The sequence below is a fragment of the Protomyctophum parallelum genome (assembly GCF_964188405.1).
Source record: "Protomyctophum parallelum genome assembly, chromosome: 3".
Taxonomy (NCBI): Eukaryota; Metazoa; Chordata; class Actinopteri; order Myctophiformes; family Myctophidae; genus Protomyctophum; species Protomyctophum parallelum.
This window is the reverse complement of record NC_139698.1, coordinates 41042507-41063724: the sequence shown is the minus strand read 5'-3', so window position 1 is coordinate 41063724 and position 21218 is coordinate 41042507. Positions and strand designations below refer to the sequence as shown.

General features: G+C 40.1%; 1 protein-coding gene across 2 annotated transcripts; it reads left to right on the top strand.

The window, feature by feature from the left end:
- Positions 1-4609: 4609 nt before the first annotated feature.
- creb3l4 (cAMP responsive element binding protein 3-like 4) lies at positions 4610-20381 on the top strand. Of its 2 annotated transcripts, none has more exons than XM_083760717.1 (11): positions 4610-4843; positions 5558-5725; positions 8390-8575; positions 9202-9274; positions 9477-9592; positions 10853-10942; positions 11383-11489; positions 11967-12035; positions 16975-17059; positions 17284-17377; positions 17686-20381. In XM_083760717.1, exons 2-11 carry the CDS (start codon positions 5561-5563, stop codon positions 18009-18011), a joined length of 1311 nt encoding a protein of 436 aa, XP_083616843.1. In that variant the 5' UTR covers positions 4610-4843; positions 5558-5560; the 3' UTR covers positions 18012-20381. The 2 variants fall into 2 exon arrangements, with proteins under 2 accessions (XP_083616843.1, XP_083616844.1); XM_083760718.1 differs by having other exon boundaries at positions 5546-5725.
- The last annotated feature ends 837 nt before the right edge of the window (positions 20382-21218 follow it).

The following is a 21218-nucleotide window of genomic DNA, read 5'->3' as shown; positions in this document are numbered from 1 at the left end:
TCAATCAATCAATCAATGTCCTCCGCGAACTCCACTGGGCACTGGCTCCCAGTCAAGTTCAGAATTGACTTCAAAATGCTCACCATCAAAAGCCCTCAACAAAACAGCCCCCCCCCCCTATAGTGATGGTTATAGTTTATTGAGTTCAACTCATCAATGGCCCCACCCGCGACTCCCTCAGGTCAAGCACTGCCAACAGTGCCAACCAACTTGCCAGTGGTGAGCGCACCGTCCTCATGGCACGCTCTTTTGTGTGCAATATGTGCAAGTTGGCATCTAGAGAGAGTGCATTTCTAGTTATAGCTCCATTAGGTGGAAAAGGACATAAAAGCAGTTTACCTCCCGCCAGAAAGTGATTGCAGCTAGCCTCCTACCTAGTAAAAAGCAGTTTCCCTACTGTGCCACTGCAGAAAGTGATTGCAGCTCCTACCTGGTCACTGGAAGGAATTCTCTGCATGGCTTGGTTTCATTCTTATTACTATATATATATATATATAGCTCAATCAGAGTGGTTACCCGTAAAGGCCATATTAGCTATAATATACTCCTGCCAAAAAGGGGGTTATTAATTAAGGGATCAAGCAGTCCCGAAGGAGCCTGGTCCCTTATTGTTTTTGTCTGTTTTTTTCTTCTCCTTCTCCTTTTATGAGTCAATGAAGATTTCTGCTTTGTGAAAATTCTTCTTCTGCCCATAATACATACATGCAGCGTCATATGCTTATGAAACTTTACACTATGGTAGAGGGTCATGCCAAATAGCACTGAAACGAGTCAAACTCCAATTGGCCAAAGGGAAGCGCTATAGAACTTTTTTGAAAAGAAACCTTTGAACAGGTATAACTCATGCCTCGTTTGGCCAAAAGTCATGGCACTTAATTGTTTCCACCTGTTCCTTGACTCATGGGGAACACATAATGTCATTTTGACCAGTAAGCTCCGCCCTCAGATATTTCGCCATTTTGAGGAGTTAGAAAAATGCTTATACCTGATTTTCTGCCTGGATCTTTGAGAGCAGGCGCGTCACGTTCCTATAACGGCGGTGGGTGCCAAAAAAATAATAATAAAAAAAAGCCCAAACTGGTACACCCGATAGGCTACTATTTAATATTTCCCTTATTTTTGATACATTTTCTTATCACGTCTATGGTATGAAAACAATGCTAAGGAGTTGCTTCAATGAAATATAATTGCTTTAAGCTGAAAACGATATGTTTAATGATGTTTTTTAGCGTTGTTACATTTATCATGCATGCCAATTAATCCGACATGCGCAGCAATTGTAACACTGGAACAGCGTCCACGTTCGGTTTAATAACTCCCGACCTGTTTTATAAAAAAAATAACTTGAAGTGGTTTATGGTAGCTGACATGTGTAGGTCCGTTGCCTGAAAATATTACATGTGTAGATAAACGGATCTCTGAGTAAAAAAATGAAACGTGCAAAGTGTTACATCGTTGGCGGCTCTCCCCTACTTTATTTACAATTTGCTAATGAACACAGTGTTTCAGTTCACAACGAACACATTAAATTGTTTCAGTATTTTGTTTCAACATTTCAGCATGATCAATGATAAACAGCTAGCAGTCGCTTTCTGGCGGTCGCTTATTGACGTACCATTTAATGTACGTGATCCAGGTAAATGTCTCTTTCCAGTAGGGTTGATATTTTCGGGCATATTTTGCGGCTTTTGCTCGGCGGCTGGCTATTAGCTGCTCTTAAAAGAGCCGTTGTGTTGGCGCTGAAGATAGTGCTGTCAGCCTCGGCAGCTACTTGTAGAGTCGGTGTTCATCATCGTAGATTCGTAGTCAAATGGAAATGCATCCTGTACTGTAATGTATGTATGCGACATACTCTCTACCTGGCAGCAGAACAAAAGCCACCTTATTAGCATTTGAATGCCCATGGGCGGCGACCCAACACCTCTCTGGCCCACGCCCGACGCTGCACAAGCTGGTATGTGACTACGTGACATTTTCATTCAGGACAGTCACTATACAGTGGGTGCATATTCTGCTATTAAAACAGAATGCCAGTGGGTGCAGCTGCGCTTCTGCACCCCCGGAGTTGACGCGGCTGTTTGAGAGATATGCGTGAAACGTTTTACACACAATCTATGGACCATTATCTGAAATCCCATGTGAAGAGAAGTTTGCTGTTAACAATAGACGAACTGATTGTGTCCAGTGCTCTCTTCTCAACAGCAACAAATGGCCTTAGACTTGTCCAAAATGCAGAAGCTAGAATACTAACAAGGAAAAGGAAATTCGATCACATCACACCCACACTTATAGCACTACGTACACTGGTCCAGGCCAGAGCCGACTTCAAAAGGTGCTCCTCCTGACCTTTAAAGCCCTAAAGCCTAAATGGACTTGCTCCACCATACATGTCCAACTCCAGCTTAATAAAAGCATACATCCCCCCACGACCTCTACGCTCCCAAGATACTGGAAAACTCACAGTCAGATACCACAATAAAATAACGGTTGGGGGCAGAGCATTCATGCCCCCTGTCTCTGGAATGCTCTCCCACAAGCAGTTAGAGATGCCAACTCACTAAATCTAGACTTAAAACCCATCTTTTTTCCCTGCATTATGGTTCCCCCTAGTTTCACTGAAATCAATATATTCACCTTGCTCTGCCCTGTGGTTTTAAAACCCTATGTTATATTAATGGATTTTCTGAATGCATTTTACACCTATCTGTTGATGATCTATAGCTGTGTCCTATCGCATGGTACTTATGTCAGCCATGTGTATTGGCACATTTTATTATGCTTTACTGTTTCCTTGCTATTGTGTTATTGTGCTATTGTGTTTTTTGACGTTGTTTGCAGTTTTTTGCTGTGTATTGTTGTGAAGTGCACAGAGACCCCTTGGGGAGTTGGGGTGATGTTGCACTATAAATAAAAATAAACTGAAACTGAAACAGTTAGCTCTGTAGGTAGAGCTCTTGCCTTTGGAACACAATGGTCATGGGTTCAAATGGTGAGGGAGGATTGACCCGGACGGGCAAATGGCTTTGACCGCAGGTACGTCATCACTTTCAAATACTGTGAAGCGAAATGTTTGTCAGGGTTCAGTCTGAAATATCTGTTTCTGTAATCTATTCTAATTATACTTTTTGCTTCTGAAATCGCAGATCTGATGCTGTACTCACTGAATGGTGGAATAAATATGTTAAACACATGAAGAGCTTGCATGTGTGTGTTATTGAGGCAGACACACACAATGAACCAACAGTACAGCATTAGCATAGCGCGTCAGCCAGGTCCAGCTACGGATCAATCCATAGAGAGATCTGTATGAGACGGAGGCTCTAATATCCGGGCACCGCCAACTCAGTGCATGAGTCTTCAAGAACCCTGCCCCCCACAATAAAAAACGACGACCTGTCACAATTCCATGGTCTTCTTTTTCTCAAGTTTAGTCTGCCATGTTTCTATGGCTTATTTGGGCTTATTGCCTTCTTGCTTGCAATGCTTGGTCCCGCCTTACCGCTGCTTGCAGCTATATATTTTTTTAAATCACACCTGTGTGAAGTGAGGGGCGCTCTTATCATCCTACTACATCATCCATTAAAAATGGATGAAGTTGACAAATTAATTTGTCAACTTATGTTATTATCTTTTAACCATGATGATACAATGTTAAAAATATCTAATATTATATATAAAAAATATTCAATGTTGTATTAAATGTTAATATCTGTGTGAAGTGAGGGGCGCTCTTATCATCCATTATGCGGCTGCCTATTTGCTCAGACACTATGACGTAAAATTCTCCATTCATTGTCAATGGGAATTTAATGTTTGATTAAGATGAAGAAGTTTGTGGATGGTTACTAAAAGCTGGATGTGGAAGAGGCTAGCGCTACACAAACATAAAATTCCCATTGACAATGGATGGAGAATTTACGTCATATGTAGACGAGCAAATCGGCATAGTGTCTATTTCCCTTTGTCAAGATTATTATGCTCTTGGTGTCTTATTTGGAAAATTATATTTGTAACTTTAGTTTGGGAAAATGTATTTTAAAAAGTACAGTTTATAATCTAGCATAGTAGGTACATATTTGTATAGTTCTGAGTTGACTGAGGATCCGTGCGTGCTGTAGTCGTCAGGTTAAACTGCGCGATATAGCTTTAACAGCCTGTGTGACGTGGTCCCCACTCCCCAGGCAATAACTTTTGCACTTAACACACCCGTTTTCCGTATCCGGTAATTTGAAGTACACTAGTCTCGCGTTACCAGACTGTTGCCTCAGCGATTTACAAACGCTTCATCATACAGCAGCTTCTATGATCTATATAGCATTCGGAGATTGTGGAATAGTTGTCTCTGGCTACGCGACTCGCGAGACTGTACCATAGAGTTAACTCTATGGACTGTACACATACATACACGCATTGTTTCCGTATCCGCTGAAGGCCCAGACCGGATCAACAACCTGCAACGTGACTTGATCCCAGTCTAGAACGTACCCTTCAAAGCACCCTCCTCCTCATCTTCTCTATTGGCTACAGTGTTTTCTGTCCAATCAATAAGACATTCTGGGAGACTGTTAAAAGGTACAGTAACCGTCTCACGTTTCTTTCAGCCCACTAGACCAACTTTGCGTGAAATCTACTGTATTCTGAAAATTGAGGATTGGGTAGGTGTGACTGTGAGCTGACGACGACGCATCTTGTCCGGATGATTGACAAACGTGCTGCCAGCTGGATATTCGCTGTTGCTCTGCTGAAAACGTATTTTCCGTCTCGTACTTGAAACACGATTTATTGGTAATGCGGTGCGGATAGCAATTCCTTTTAGAGTCGCTTCTGAAAGAGACACATTCCAGTAAGTAGCCTATAGTCTACCCTGTCTGAACACAATACACTCTTGTTTATCCGGCTTGACAGGGATCCTCACTCGAGTGTTGACCAACTATTGATGCATTTGAATAGGCCTCGGCTCATAAGGCACCTATACTGCATAGTCTAATCAAATACTTGAGAAATTACTCACTTCCATGTCGTAGTTCTTAGTCTGATGCTGTGTAACGAATCGTATTAAAGCACAATTTACTTACATGATGTTGGTTAACAACTTAACATTACATTAAAGTGTGTGTGTGTGTGTGTGTGTGTGTGTGTGTGTGTGTGTGTGTGCGCGTGCGTGCGTGTGCGCCTTATCAATAATATATCATTATAGTTTATGATATGGAGTGTGAGTGTGTGTGTGTGTGTGTGTGTGTGTGTGTGTGTGTGTGTGTGTGTGTGTGTGTGTGTGTGTGTGTGTGTGTGTCAGCGTGTGTGTGTGTGTGTGTGTGTGTGTGTGTGTGTGTGTGCGCGTGTGTGCGAGATGGAGAGCGCGTGCATGTTAACGTGCGTGGCTACCAGGATGTTCATATCCTATTGACCTATTGTATTGCGAAATGACACTTGTGTCTCCTCCCATTGCACATGGCATTCAGATTTCAGACTTGCATTTAATTTGTACTGTTTACTGTCAGATGTACCACAAATAAGAGTTGTATAGCCTGTGTAATTTAAATAACAGTCTTTGGATTAGGTCATGGATGCAGAGAATGGTGAGCTGTATTTCGCTGATGTGGAAGAGGACGGTGTAACAGGGGACAACTGGAATTTGGATAGTGTGGATACTAAATTTGTTTGCTCTGATGTCATCTTTACCAACTCAGAAAAGCAACTGGCGGAATGGGAAGTAGACCCTCACTGTGTAAGTACCTTTTTAAAGTTATGGTAGTAAATTTGTTTATAGTCCTGTTTGTCCAACAACTCCAGTCACCACCTAACCTAAATTCACCATTGTTTTGTTTTGCATGTGTCTGTTCTGTTGGGTGTTTTCTCACCTAGATTCTAGGGGTGTAACGATATAGTAACTATCGAAATCAAAGTATATCTATCTAAACAGCATGAAATATCTTATTGCATTGTTTGACTATGTATTTTATCGTATTCGTATCATATCGCAATGTAAATAATCGGTATTGAATCGTTTTGCAATGTAAATAATCAATTTAATCAAGCACAAAGTATTTGTGCATTATATTTAGCAATTTTAAGAAGAAAAGGGAAAAAGATGGGTTTAATTACTTTTCCATTCCATATAGCTACAATTGTTCTATCGATAAATGTGTGTGTATTCTCTGTGTTCATGTCAAGGCGTGGGTTTGTCCATATGTGTTCAAATACAATGTCCATCTATTTATATCCATAATAATGAATCTTTCCCTTAAAAAACCTGCACTATCCACAAGTTTCACACATATATTATTATGTATTTGTTTGTAAATGAATACATTATTTAATGTATATGTTACTGTATCGACTTAAAATCATTGAATCGTATCATATCGCCATAATTAACTACCGGTAATATTGTCCATGTATCGTATCGTCAACAATGTATCATGAATCGTGATCCATACAGTATCGTATCGCTGTTAAAATCGTATCGTATCGTTAAAAATCGTATCGTTACACCCCTACAAGTAGATTCCTACAGTATGTGTGTGATGACTGTGGTCACTTACAGTAACATCACAAATAGACTAACAAGCAATTCTGTGGGACTTTTATAGCTACAGTGCAAGCACACAAGGAAAGGATAGGAGACTAGGGGCCAGGCCATCCAAGTGATATCTGAACAATACAATAGATCACTCAATTGGGATATTTATTATCATAAGAGAAAAACAACAGCAACATAATACATTTTAAGTTCTATTTCTAAAAATGACACTCAACACCAGTGTACTTTGTAGAAGAAAGAGGGAATATACTTTAAATCCTGAGGAACATCAATGGGAAGCTCCTTTACTCCATCGTATGGGGGCCTTGCAATAAAACATGTGAAGACAAACACACCCACTCTAATCCTTTTTTGTTATCTGGAAAGGTAATAGAAACAAACTTGATATTTCTTTAAGTATCTAAACTGGCTGCCTGTCTTACAATGGATCACAATTTCATGGAGATAAACTTGTAGACCTTACTATCTACAAAGGTGAGAATTAGAAGAAACGTTTTATTTATTTATCCTTGAGTAGTAGTATCCCTTAAGATAGTTCTTAAGATTGTGTTGGAATTGCAGCTCTGACAATGATTTCCATGATAAAGCCTTTACACTGACAAGACACGCCCTTCTAACTCGAGCACCAAACTGCTCCCTGGGTCTTCTTCTCCAGAGAATTCAACATAGTCATGCAAAATGAAACCAACTGGGCATATCCTCAGGAGTGACTCCGAGTGAGTGACCATCCCTTAAAGAGATTTGAGCCCCCAATGATCTCCTTAAGACCTGCACATAATCTTGGTTAGTCCACTCTGCCGCCGTGAACCGGGGACTTGATTTCAGATATTAAAGCCCATACACTCCCTAACGGTTAGGGTGGCCTAACAACTTGACTATCGGGTCCTATGAGTCCTACTTTGGTCACTGCACCCACTGCTCAAACTCTGATACTGATACTATAGAGTTCACACATGGGCAATACATTTAAGATAAACTCCTTCTATCGACTGCAGTAGCAGAAGCAGTAGCTCTCATTTTGTATATATGTTTTTGTATGTGTATGTCGTGGGACAAACTATGCACCCCTTCAAAGATAGAGAAGAAGAAAATAAGACTGCAATCCGTACTTCAGATGGCACTCTAGTCTATATGATCAGGTGAATCATGGCTTGGTGGCTTCACTTAAACTTTGGGGGATAGTCATAGAGACAATTCTTCCATTATGAAGAAGTGGTGATGTAAACCACAACCTGTTTCGATTATGGTCTAAATACAGAAATGAGCCTTTCTTGTTTATTGTATTTGTGAATTTATTACATTTTTATACATGGTATACATTGGCTATACTAAAATCAAGGTTCAAGGTTGTACTTTATTGTTACATCTTGTGTACAGGTACATACTGTAAGAGTATAACTTATTTTTTGGCTGGGGAAATTGGCTGGGTCATGCCCCACGGCCCCACGAATGACGGACTGATTCATGTGGGAGGAATATTTAAACTTGTCATTCAAGTCTTGTCCTTTGTTGACTGATGACACATTTTGTATAAAATGTTAATCTAGTCTTTTTGCACCATTTAAAAGTGGCCAAATTGACTGTTAGCTAATCTCTTTGTTCTGACCGGTGTACTTTATGTTGCCGTAAGCACCAACAAAATAAATATTTTTATAGAAGTCAAGGGCTAACATTATACACAACAGATACAATACGTTTTAGGCTGTTTCTGTATTTGGGGCCCTTTCACATGTGTTGTTCATTGTTGTTTTACCATCATAACTGTCATATTATGTTTTGCTTTATGTAAAGCACTCTGTAACAAAAAGACTGGACTATGTTTGTTTCATCCTACCTTATCTCCGTCAGGGACTTAATGACAGTGAATCAGAGGATGTCCTTCATGCCATCAACCCAAATGAGGTGTTTACCAGCGGATCTCTGGGGGAGACACTGTCGGAGAGTGACAGTGGCATTTCCGAAGACCCTGTTGAGGGCCCTGTGGCAACAGCAACAGTGGAGCAGGCCCACCAGGCCCACGCCACCATTTACCAGGTAGGCCTGTCATTATTACATAATCGTCTGATCGCAATTATTTGAGATAATTGCAATTATTTGAGATAATTGCAATTATTTGAGATAATTGCAATTATTTGAGATAATTGCAATTATTTGAGATAATTGCAATTATTTTTGAGCAGTTGAGACGAATAACCAATAAGTCCATAATTTATTCGGACTCCTCCTAGACTTATGGCCTTTCAAACGGGAAGCGAGGAATGCAGACGTTGCCTGGATCAACACAGGTCTCCTCCAGGTCTGCTCAAGAGGGGCGCAACAACGCAAGCGTAAAAAAAAAGCTAAACAGAATCAAGGTCTGGTGATTCGCGGGCTTGTGCACGTAACGAGCACGCACGCAACAAATTCGCGGGACCACGCTCACGTAAATACGCTTGCGTTGTCGCGCAAAAACGCAGGTCTCATTGGAAATGAACTATAGGCGTGTTATATCGCTTCACGTTTGAAAGGCCCTAGACTGTTATTCGTCTCAACTGCTCGTCTTCCCTGTGAATCTTTTGTTTACAAAGTCTAAAAGGCAAACGGAAATTATGTGTTACAACATTCAATGCCAAAATTAACCGTCAAATAAAATGTCATTATTGTGACAACCCTACTACCAGGTGGTGTATGATGTCAGCAGCCTGGGGCGTGTGAAGGCTGAACAGAATATGGATGTCATCTCCATACAACTGGGTGAGGATATTTTGTTGGGTCACTTGGGTGAAGGGGGTTGGGTTGTATCAGAATTCTTATTGGTTCACCAATTTCATCTTTTGAGAATAACAAATGCACAGCAGCTGATAAGCAAGGCCTGCATACATGCCTCTTTCAATAAAGATGTATTTTATGTTTTTTTTAATTATCTTTCTCTGTCATTTTATTGTGTTTTGAGCAGATGATTGGAATTCTCAGATGTTGATCTCGGAGTCCTGCATTGTGAATGAGTTGCCAATAGTGTCAGCTAACCAGCTGGACTCCAGCACAGCCCCCTCCAGTCCTGAAAGCTCACTAGTGAGACTTTTTGTATTGCTTGTTATCCATTGAAATCTTTAGCAAACAACCTTGCAGAGTATCTACTGTACATGTTCTTAAGCACCTACAGTAAATGTTAGTTGCTCAAGGCTATATAAATGTATACATCTAACTTCCCCACCCAGACTTCACCCAGAGATGTCGTTTGTGACCCACCTGATTATGGGAATATTTCTTTAACCACTTAAACAACATTTTTGTACAACAAAAATCACACCCGTGTGAAGTGAGGGGTGCTCTTGTTATTATACATCATCTCTTTCTGGCCAATCACAATTTGCGTCTTCACTTTTCTGCAGTGACTTTTATCTTTTATGTAAAATAGCCGAACTACAAGCTCTCAATGTGTCGCATCGCAATGTCTTGTCAGGTTCTATATCTGCTACTTAAAAAAGAAGAAAAACAATTGGCCAAAAATAGGGACACAGGTTCAATGTGGTTAATTTAGAACTTTAGTCTAAAATGTTTTACACCTCGAAACAACCCATAGCTCTATATACTTCAAAAGAAAACTTTAGTTTCATTGACATCTGTGGCACAGATCTTTCTTCACGAATGACGTTAAAGGAATGACACTAACAGACACCTTTTAATGACTTCAAATTAGAGAAGGACTCAAGGCCACAAAAAAGAGACATACGCAACAGCAAATCTGTTGGATAGGCTATCAAGGCATCATGAGGGATTTATAGGTTGTGACTGTAACAGAGACCCAAGACAAAAGCTGTTAAAATGGTTGGAGGGGGACACGGTGGAACAGTCGGTAGCTCTTCCCGTTGAGGACGCTGTGGGCACTGGGGGCGTGTTCCCTCCTCCATGTCATCAGTGCCCATACCCGAGGTGGGGTTGGCAAAAGGTCCTTTATGTGTGGAGTTTGCATGTTCTCCCCATATCCCCTAGGCCTAGGGTAGGTACCCTCAGAAAAACATGCAGTAATCTGGTTTCTAAACTACCTCCCCCTGGCCAGCCGGGGCATGGAGGGGAAAGGAACTGATCGGAATAACGTGTTCGAATCCTTCCACACGCTACATCCGGCTGGTCCCCAGGTTGTCAGAGGAAGTGTAGCGCCCAGGATTACATTAGATAATTGACACTGGGTGAAAAAATGGGTTACAAAATCGTGCAAAAATGTAAAAGTGTTAAATGGAGGGGGTTGTTGGTTCAGATATAGAACTGCTGATACATGGTTTGTAGATGAAGAACTGATGGTTATGTTTTCTCTTCCTCACGTTTAACCAGCTGTTCCCAGACCTCCGACTCACAGAGGAGGAGCAGAAGCTATTAAACCAGGAAGGCATTTCTTTGCCCAACAACTTGCCTCTCACCAAGGTCACACAAGGAGTTATATTATTTAACTAAGAGTATTTAAGAGTAACCAGGATAGTGACAGATTAGAGGAAAATGTGCCCATGGAATGTCTGGTATAAGGGCACGGCTACACCGCACTTTTATTCTACTTTTATTCTACCTTGCAGAAATCCGCAAATGGCAACAAACTGCTCCATTCCCATTGAAATGCATGGGCAGAATCTGCCCTCATAGATAGACTAAAAGTCAGGTGTGACCATGCCCTAACTGCTTATTTGACAATCTTACCAATGCTGATTTCCTTTTTATTAAAGTCAGCAACGGTATAGCTTAATGCTAGATCACTAGCATTGCAGGGTACTTCAAAGTAAGACATAACAGAGTCAAGGATTTTGTTGACAGTGCCTAGGCTAGACAATGATAACGTTTTCTTTAACCTTTGAATCAATATTAATCTCTAGGCTGAGGAACGGATCTTGAAAAAGGTCAGACGGAAAATCCGCAACAAGCAGTCGGCACAGGACAGCCGTCGCAGGAGAAAAGAGTACATTGATGGGCTGGAGAGCAGGTACTCTTTACCAGTCTGTATACAATAAAGGTTAAGTCAGTGGGAGCTCTATAATACAATATTGCATATACACAGCATATCTCAGCTGTCGGGCAGAAACCAGCAGTGTGTCCAAAATTCTAACTTAAAACACAATACTGCCCATCAAAGTTGGTACAGTGACTATATACGTACATATGTACATATGTACATTGTCAGAAACTTGAACATGTCCTTACATTATCATCAAGTACAGCTCAAGTGGAGTTAGGAGGTTTTTGACCATTAATGTGGAGATAGTTGGTTTCTGCCAGACAGAAAATTCCAGAAATATCAGCAGTATGTTTTATAGCAGTATAAGTATTTCACAATCATAATGATTTTATGCCACTGTGAAGGCTCTATTTGCTTGCCTAGAAAAATGTGTATATGTAGGAATTCTTCACTCTCACAGATTTTGTGCATGCACCTGCATAAACCTGTGTATATCTGTCACAGGGCTGCAGCTTGCTCAGCACAGAACAAGGAGCTGCAGAGGACAGTAGAGCAGCTGGAAAAACACAACATGTAAGACGATAGTTATTAGCCATTAACTATTGATTGTTATTCCTATTGAAAGTCAAGTCTGAAAAAAAATCATAAGAAGCTATGATATGATTTCAAAAGAAATGGATTACATTTAAATGGCCAATGTTAACAAAAACAAATAAGCAGGCTGGCGACTACAAAGATATGACTTTGAATCTTTATGCAGGGAAAGTGAATATGTAAAGATCCTGAAACACTGAACATTGACATAAATCAGCGCGAGTCCACTTGTTCAAGCACATGAAAACAAACGTACATTTGCATACAGTCCATGCAATAGAAGTTTGAGATAAAAGGTTACCTTTCTGTGTTGCTCGGACTCATTTTGGATGGTCTGTGCCACGCTTCAGTGCTCCAAAATAGAACCAAGGTCTGAAAGACGCAACAGGTTTTGACACACCCTTCAGTCGATATAAACAATGGGTGATGATGACACTTGATGACGTGAGTGTCTGATGCTTTCAGTATCTCCACTCCTTAGTATAGAGATTGTTGGTGCCATACAAAATAACGGCAATAGAAGATTGTGCCTGCTTTGATTGATTGATTGAATACTTTATTAGTCAAAAATGTACGTGGTACAGTCATACATTAAGTCTAAAAGGATAACACAAAGAAGTCCTGGGGACTTGTGGTCCTATCATCTCTGTACTCAAGACAAATGTGTGTGAGCGAAGATGTGATGTTGAACTTAAGCACCAGTTAAGTTCTACCACTGCACTCTGCAGGTGGAGCGAAATCCCTTCACGACGGACGACGTACGTCGCGACGTATATTTTTCCGTCGCAACGTATATTCGAGTACGTCCTGGCGTAAATATCAATTCGTCCCGGCAGAACGGACTCGTCGCGGCTATATCTACCCGTTTGCGACGTAATAGGTTGACTATTATTTTCCGTCGCGCCAGAACGGGACTCGTCGCAGCTATATCTACCCGTTGTGGCGTGAGCTGGACTCGTCGCGGCAGAACGTGACTCGTCGCGACTATATCTACCCGTTTGCGACGTGCGCCTCGCCGGTCCGGTCTCCAGGCGAGCCTGCGTCCTTCATATATTTTTTTTTCTGCTCTCGTTGGACTTAACTTTAAAAGTCCAATGGAACACCTCTTTGTAACGGGCCGCTGTAGCATAGTGGTCTAATCCCTCGCCTCTCTATTCTTTTTTGCTGAGGACGCTGGTTCAATTCCCGCTCGCGGCAGACCAAAATTATTATATTTTAGACAGACACACAGACAGACTGCCTGTCTGCCTGCCTGTCTGCCTGCCTAATGTATTGTAAATAATGTATTCATTCCATACGGCTATTTTTTTTTAATATAAAAACTTTTGTCTTTCGCGCGATTCGAACCAGCGTCGTCAGCACCAAAATATTGAGAGGCGAGTGATTAAACCGCTAGACTACAGCGGCCATACGTTACAAAGAAGTGTTTCATTGGACTTATAAAGACAATAGCACCCAGCTGCAGTCTCGCAAGGGGAGGGACCGGAAGTGCTTTTATTTCCGGCTTCCACGTGCACAAGCGCACATACACGCACGCGAAATATAATGCGCGTGCACGACACGCACTTGCTGGTGCGCGCTTAAATGCCGGGTGTATATAGTACCATCTGTGCTTAAACATAATTACGTGGTCGGTTTGGAAAAGTTTGAAGTAGTTTGTTGTAGGTAATATTTTAATTGAAAGCTTATTAGTTGGTGGTATAAGTGTGCATATTTGAAGAAATGCAAATCTAACAATAATAAAATGATATGCAATAATAGGCTAGGCCTATATGGTCGATTATAACATAATGATATCAAGGCATTTAAGTAATGTAATAAGTTGCTATAACCCCGTACCCCTGTCCCACACACACCATGTCCAGACCATAGACCACAGACACACGACCATATGCATTTAATTTACTATGAAAACCTGCATTTCCCGTCAGTCAGTCAGTAAGTGTGTCATGTCACGCCTCGTGTCATGCCTCCATATATGGTCACGCCTCATGACACGTCACACCACCATATATGGCCGTTTCCATATGATATAAGATCCCGACACTGACCTCATCAAACCCTGGATAGCCATACATTGAAAAGACTGGATCATCACCTAGATCTCCATATATGGAGCTGAGGCGGCCAGCAACTCTACATCTGACCTCATAATGTAATAATCAGCTCATAATGTAATTAAAAGACGAGCACATAACTTAATAGATTTTTCTATAATGTAATAATGTGTTACATTAAGAACCTCCACATAGGCGACTCATACTGTAATAAAACTTCATAATGCAATAATGTCTTTATAATGTATGAGCTGATTATTACATATTGCATTATATTTCGCGTGCGTGTATGTGGGTCAGTGACGTGACACCCCAAAAAAAGTGTTTTTTTTAAACCTTTAAATAACAGGAATAAAAATGATTTACTTTTGTTCTACTCACTCTCATCTTTATGGAAACATATTTTGTTTTTAGATATTTTATTGGAATCAGAATTTATTCAGCATTTTGTTGTACTTGTGCCTAAAATCGTCATATGGTGTGACATGACAATAATTGTTTATAAAATGAAAATGGAGTACAACTTTCTTAAGTTGCTCACTTTATCAAAGTCCTTTATCATAACTAACCTGTGATCCACTATAGTTTTGTGAAAATGTATTAAATCTGTATATTATTTTCGTAATCAACACTCAATGTGAGGCCCATGTTATCGGTCTTTCAATATATTTTGCATTTATTGTGACAAAACTTTCTCTAAAATTACACAAATATTTGTGACTCTTCCTTAGACTATTTGCTATGTAATCCATAAACATTAATGGTTTCATCATTAATAAAGGTATGATTTTTTCACTATTTGGAACGTCACACCAAATTATTTAGTGTCACACCGTATGATCATATCTTCATTTTTCAAAGCAAACTGTGTTTTAACCTACTTATTAGTGAGTACTGAACTTTACAGATTGATTAAACAATTACTCAGGAAAAACAGCAACAGGAAAATTGCTTTAACATTGAATAACATGGCAATGACTGAATAAAACGAAATTAAACACAATTTATTGTGGATAGTTGCAGATTTTAGGTGAAAATGTTTAAAACAAATGTTTAAATGGACAAAAGAAACATGGGACTTTGTTATATATTGCTATATCTGTAGGAAATTACAGTTTGTATCATATGGTGTGACAAAAAAGTCATATGGCGTGACAGGAAAACAGTCACACCATTATGATAAAGTGTCACACCATATTACGTTTTCTGCACTTAACATAACCTTGAGGCTACTAGCTACACATTAGCATGCTACCAACATGCTAGCTATAACAAAGCAACATAGATTTACATGTAATTATGACCAAAAAATCTAATACCTTTAGCTTTTTTAATGAAAAAGGTGTCACACCCACAGACACTTGGAAGAGTCGCATTTGTCAGCGTTCCAACAAGATCGTATTTTATGAAAATGTTAAAATGATAATTCACCACAGACACCTGTCATGCTATTGTAATGCAAGTGCTGAACAGCCTTACTGAAGAAGTACCTCTCTATCCCAATGGGTGTGTAAACAATTGCCTGTTGAAATTTCCCAAAATGGTGTCACACAATATGATTTTGGTTTGGGGGACAAAATATTTTTGATCAGAAATGACTGAAAACATTATGCTTGGACTTTGAAAAGATTAGGCTCACAAATAGACATCTATATTATATTTATGGATTTTTTTAAAGAATTTTAGCATTTTCTTCCTTAGTTTTATTTAAGTTCCTACTTTGAGAAACAAGGCCAGGACAGTCGCACCATATGAGTTTTGCTGTGTTTGGTTGACAATTCTGAAGAAATGAGGAATGAAATGTTTTAATCTTGAGTATGTTCACATGGACCATAATGTCCTGCACAATATTCAGAAGGTTTTTGACAAATATATTTCTTATTTATACATGAGTGACACTAAGGACAGCCAGGGACACCATGTCACGTCACCCACCCACGTGCGCTTGTGCACGTGGAAGCCGGAAATAAAAGCACTTCCGGTCCCTCCCCTTGCGAGACTGCAGCTGGGTGCTATTGTCTTTATAAGTCCAATGAAACACTTCTTTGTAACGTATGGCCGCTGTAGTCTAGCGGTTTAATCACTCGCCTCTCAATATTTTGGTGCTGACGACGCTGGTTCGAATCGCGCGAAAGACAAAAGTTTTTATATTAAAAAAAAATAGCCGTATGGAATGAATACATTATTTACAATACATTAGGCAGGCAGACAGGCAGGCAGACAGGCAGTCTGTCTGTCTGTCTGTCTGTGTGTCTGTCTAAAATATAATAATTTTGGTCTGCCGCGAGCGGGAATTGAACCAGCGTCCTCAGCAAAAAAGAATAGAGAGGCGAGGGATTAGACCACTATGCTACAGCGGCCCGTTACAAAGAGGTGTTCCATTGGACTTTTAAAGTTAAGTCCAACGAGAGCAGAAAAAAAAATATATGAAGGACGCAGGCTCGCCTGGAGACCGGACCGGCGAGGCGCACGTCGCAAACGGGTAGATATAGTCGCGACGAGTCACGTTCTGCCGCGACGAGTCCAGCTCACGCCACAACGGGTAGATATAGCTGCGACGAGTCCCGTTCTGGCGCGACGGAAAATAATAGTCAACCTATTACGTCGCAAACGGGTAGATATAGCCGCGACGAGTCCGTTCTGCCGGGACGAATTGATATTTACGCCAGGACGTACTCGAATATACGTTGCGACGGAAAAATATACGTCGCGACGTACGTCGTCCGTCGTGAAGGGATTTCGCTGTCTCTCCACTGGTGCGTTATCCAAATATATTTTTATGTTCAATGTTGGCACATGTTTGAGTGTGTTTCTATTACTGATACTCTTTTGTCTGTATTGCATGTACATACTGTATGCAGGTCCCTTCTGGCTCAGCTGCGTAGACTGCAGTCTCTGATCAAGCAGACGGTCACTAAAGCAGCTCAAACCAGTACCTGCATTCTAGTAGGTCAAAGAGATAGAATGGCACTCTTAATACTGGACTTCAAAAGGAAAATTGTATCTGTTACAACAGAGAAACCATGTGAACTGTGAAAGTGTCTAACTGAGTGTGTGTGTGTGTGTGTGTGTGTGTGTGTGTGTGTGTGTGTGTGTGTGTGTGTGTGTGTGTGTGTGTGTGTGTGTGTGTGTGTGTGTGTGTGTGTGTGTGTGTGTGTTGCTCTTTTCAGATAATTCTTTTCTCCCTGGGTCTGATTATCATACCCAGCTACAGTCCATTCAGTCGTGTCTCCTCCTTAGAAGATGACTACAAACCAAAAGGAGGTGAGACCAAAAACATGACCGAAAACTTAGTCCTTTATTATTATTATTATAATCCTAGTTTACTGATGCACAATCTGAGAACCCATCGGCAAATCAAGGTGAAACAGTGTTCTCTTATTGATGCGAGTCTACAGTGGCTCTCTGCATTTAATGTATGTGTTTAACAGATGTGTTTATCAGATTATTTTAGACATGAGGTTTGTATTGGGAAAAAAATGAATATATAATATACTAACTTGCTATTTCATGTATTGGAAATAGAATGTAATACAGCATAACACTTGAACTGTTCATTTCCATTCTTACAGTTATTTCCAGAAACATCCTGACAGATCCAACCTCGTTCCAGCAGGTGACGGATGAAGCAGACAGCCCTGCCATTCAAACCGACTCCTTGCCCGTTCCCCCGGACCTAAACCAATCTGGACCTCTGGCCAGTGCCGATGTTCTCAAACAACCAGTAGAAAATACAGAAATCAGAGACTTGGAGGGTGTGGTCCAAGAAGAGAGCCAATTGGGAAACAGCTCAACATTGGCTGGTGAGCAGACTGACTCTCTGGCCATGGATCTAACGCCAATGGCTGGGAAAGGAGGCCTGGACCCTGCCAAACCAGCACATGCTGATGAAATGTAGTCATTTAGCTTGCTAGCATAGTGGGATTGGCTCTGTAATTCTTTTTTCTTTTCTTTTTTAACATTGTAGGCATTTAGCCAAAGCAATGATGGAAGTTCTTCAGTGTCTTGCATTAGGACACTGGACACACCAGCCAGGCATTATTATGGCTATTCTTGGGAGTTAACCTATGGCCTCCAGTTATAAGGTGGTATCTCTAACAACTATTAAGCCGGCTTACAAGGAGTTCTCTGGACATTTTGAACATGGACAAGCTCTGCATTCTGTCATGACACAGCATCAGGCTGGCTGTCTGGGTAGTGGGTACCTTGGCCCAGAGCCATTGAGCTAGAAACAGTTGTAACAGTTCTTGTTCTTGTTACCCTGAGCACACCTAAAAAAAAAAAGTCCAATGTACTGTTAGTTGGTTTTGGCAATAATGTATTTAATATTGACTATTCATATATATTTTTTAACATTATTCTTTTACATTATTGTTGAACCATAGTTGGCCTGAACGAAGATGGCGTAACTCTTTCTCATCTCAATGGCTCTGCTATGGTCTTACTATCTGTGACAACAACAGGACCTTTAACACATCCATGAATTGTACCCATGATCTGTGCTAATAAGCTAAGAGTACCTTTTATCACAATTTGACAAATCTCAGAATCATCTGACTACAATTCCAAATGCTAATACGTTGTTTTTTTAAGAGAGTGAACCCTGGTGATGTCTTGCGGACAGCACACAGTTAAAACATTTAAAAATGTTTCCTTTTTGTATACTGCTAATATGGCTTTAAATGGACAACTTTGGTAAAACATTTTCATATTTTGTCAATCTCTGACATTACCTGACATTTGAGGGATTTTTATCCACGAGGTGGAAGATAACAAACAAATTATATAATGTTGTTTTTCTAATATATTTAAGGCATGTCTTTGTATATCACTGCAAAAAAGGAGGGTTCTCAACAATCTAAATTATCACATTTACAAAAACACAAAAGACTACAGTACTTGATGTGACATTTTGACAATTGCCCAAATGTGCTTTTCTACATACTGTATCTATATTGCTGTATGATAGAGCTCTCCTATCTTCAGAGTGTGTTCATGACCTTTGGCCCTCTTAAGATAAACGGTTTGCATGGTCCAAACATGGCTTTATCCAAAGAATAACACTGCAGTTGAAAATACAACCTTTCTTTCACAGAGCTTTGCTACAATGATGTTGATCTCCTGATTGACTCTCATTAGCTTTGTATATTCATTAAAAAGGAACAATTGATGGAGAACAGATTTAAATCTATTTTTGTTAACCACATAATATAAGGCGATTCATGACCTCGATCTTCCTGACCCAGATTGGCTATTTTCAGCAAAGAGATTCAGTGTAGACTAGGAAGGATGGACCCCTGGTGGATGCCGGCCCATCAAGTGTATATAGGGGTTAACTTCCTCAAGTGTATATATAGGGGTTAACTTCCTCTACCAAGCCTCTTGACCATTATTTCTTTCCGTAATGATAATGAGGGGCTATTTGCAAAACAGGTACAGTACTACTTGCACAAGTCACAATACAGACCCAATATTGCACAGGACATAAAAAAATTTAAAACCTTGTAAATATGCTTGAGTTTTGCAAATGGTTCTTCGCCTCACCCAGAAATTCAAAGTGGATACTTTATCTTCACAAGTCCACGTCTAACTAATAATTATTGCTATTGCTGAAGAATACAAAACAATGCATACAGCTTAACCTTTTGATGCCTTAAGCCTATTTTTTTTAAGCCAGGGGTGATGATGGAGAGGGCCACTATATTTCCACACTCAAATTCCAGAGGGCCACATTGCATATACTTTCAGCCAGAAACCTCTTATCTCCATATACTTTTTTCATAAATGAATGCCCTACTGCATGTTTAGTAATAATGGGTTGTATTTTTATAGCACTTTTCTATGCACAGAGTGCTTACTCAAAGTGCTTACAATGATCCATTCATTCATACATTGGGAGTTGAAGCGGTGAACAGTCAACACCAGTGTCCTCACTTTATTCACACACCAATGGTGGAAAGTTAGCACCGTCCGACTCGTTGGAGGCAATGTGAGGTTCAGTGTCTTCCCCAAGGACAATGAAATGTGGACAGTAGGTGCCGGGATTCAAACCGGCAACCCACGGATTATTGCACAACCTCCTGAGCCATAGCCACACCCTTTTGAAGAGACCCTGACAGATATATCAGTCTGGTCCATATATTGGCCATTATTGGAATTTTTAAATGACATTGGCATTGGCATTTATGCAGCCAATGAATCTAAAATTGTGACCACTTTCAATATACCTGATGTCCCTATTTTGGGGGTGTCATAGTGGTAAAAAATAAAACTTCTAGGAACTCAGATTAGGGATGTCATTATAAACAAAAACACAAATTTGATTACAATAAAAGATTAAATGTTCTCAGATGGAAACTTTGTTTTTCTTTTCTTTCAAGATCACATTGTAAGACATGGAGTTCCAAGCACATCAGAAATAGTTTGAGTAATAGTATTATCATCATCATCCTTTAACCTAGCATTCCTATTCTGGGCATGTGATGACAGGCAAAAATGATATACTGTGTGTGTGTGTGTGTGTGTGTGTGTGTGTGTGTGTGTGTGTGTGTGTGTGTGTGTGTGTGTGTGTGTGTGTGTGTGTGTGTGTGTGTGTGTGTGTGTGTGTGTGTATATATATATATATATATATATATATATATATATATATATATATATATATACATATATATGTTAATATACAGCATAAGATGGTCATTAATGTGTGTTGACCATTCAGTCTCACTCAGGATTAGGTCCGTACCGGCAAATGAAACGAAATCAGTTGTTAATGGTAGTATTCCAATTGAAGGAAAATGTAATGTTGATGTTGATACAGTACATACTATTTGTATGTTATAAATTATAACATTATACATATTTAATTATAACTTATAAGTTATATGTCAGAATGTTAAAAACATGGTGACTTCCTATACTGTATTTGACCACTAGGTCGCACTGTTGCCACACTGATTGTAGAGCAGTGCCATTCAGTGACACCACATTTAAATAACATACTTCCTACTGATGTTGATTGTCCATACATAACCTTTATTGATTTTTCTTCTGCTTCGACATAATTCTCCGTTGGAATGAATGTAGGCTAGAATTATGTGCAGTGATA

Coding starts and splice junctions, on each gene's coding strand:
- creb3l4 (XM_083760717.1), top strand. CDS start 5,561: ATGGATGCAGAGAATGGTGAGCTGTATTTCGCTGATGTGGAAGAGGAC. Junction 5,726..8,389: donor GGGAAGTAGACCCTCACTGT/GTAAGTACCTTT, acceptor TATCTCCGTCAG/GGACTTAATGACAGTGAATC. Junction 17,060..17,283: donor AAACCAGTACCTGCATTCTA/GTAGGTCAAAGA, acceptor TGCTCTTTTCAG/ATAATTCTTTTCTCCCTGGG.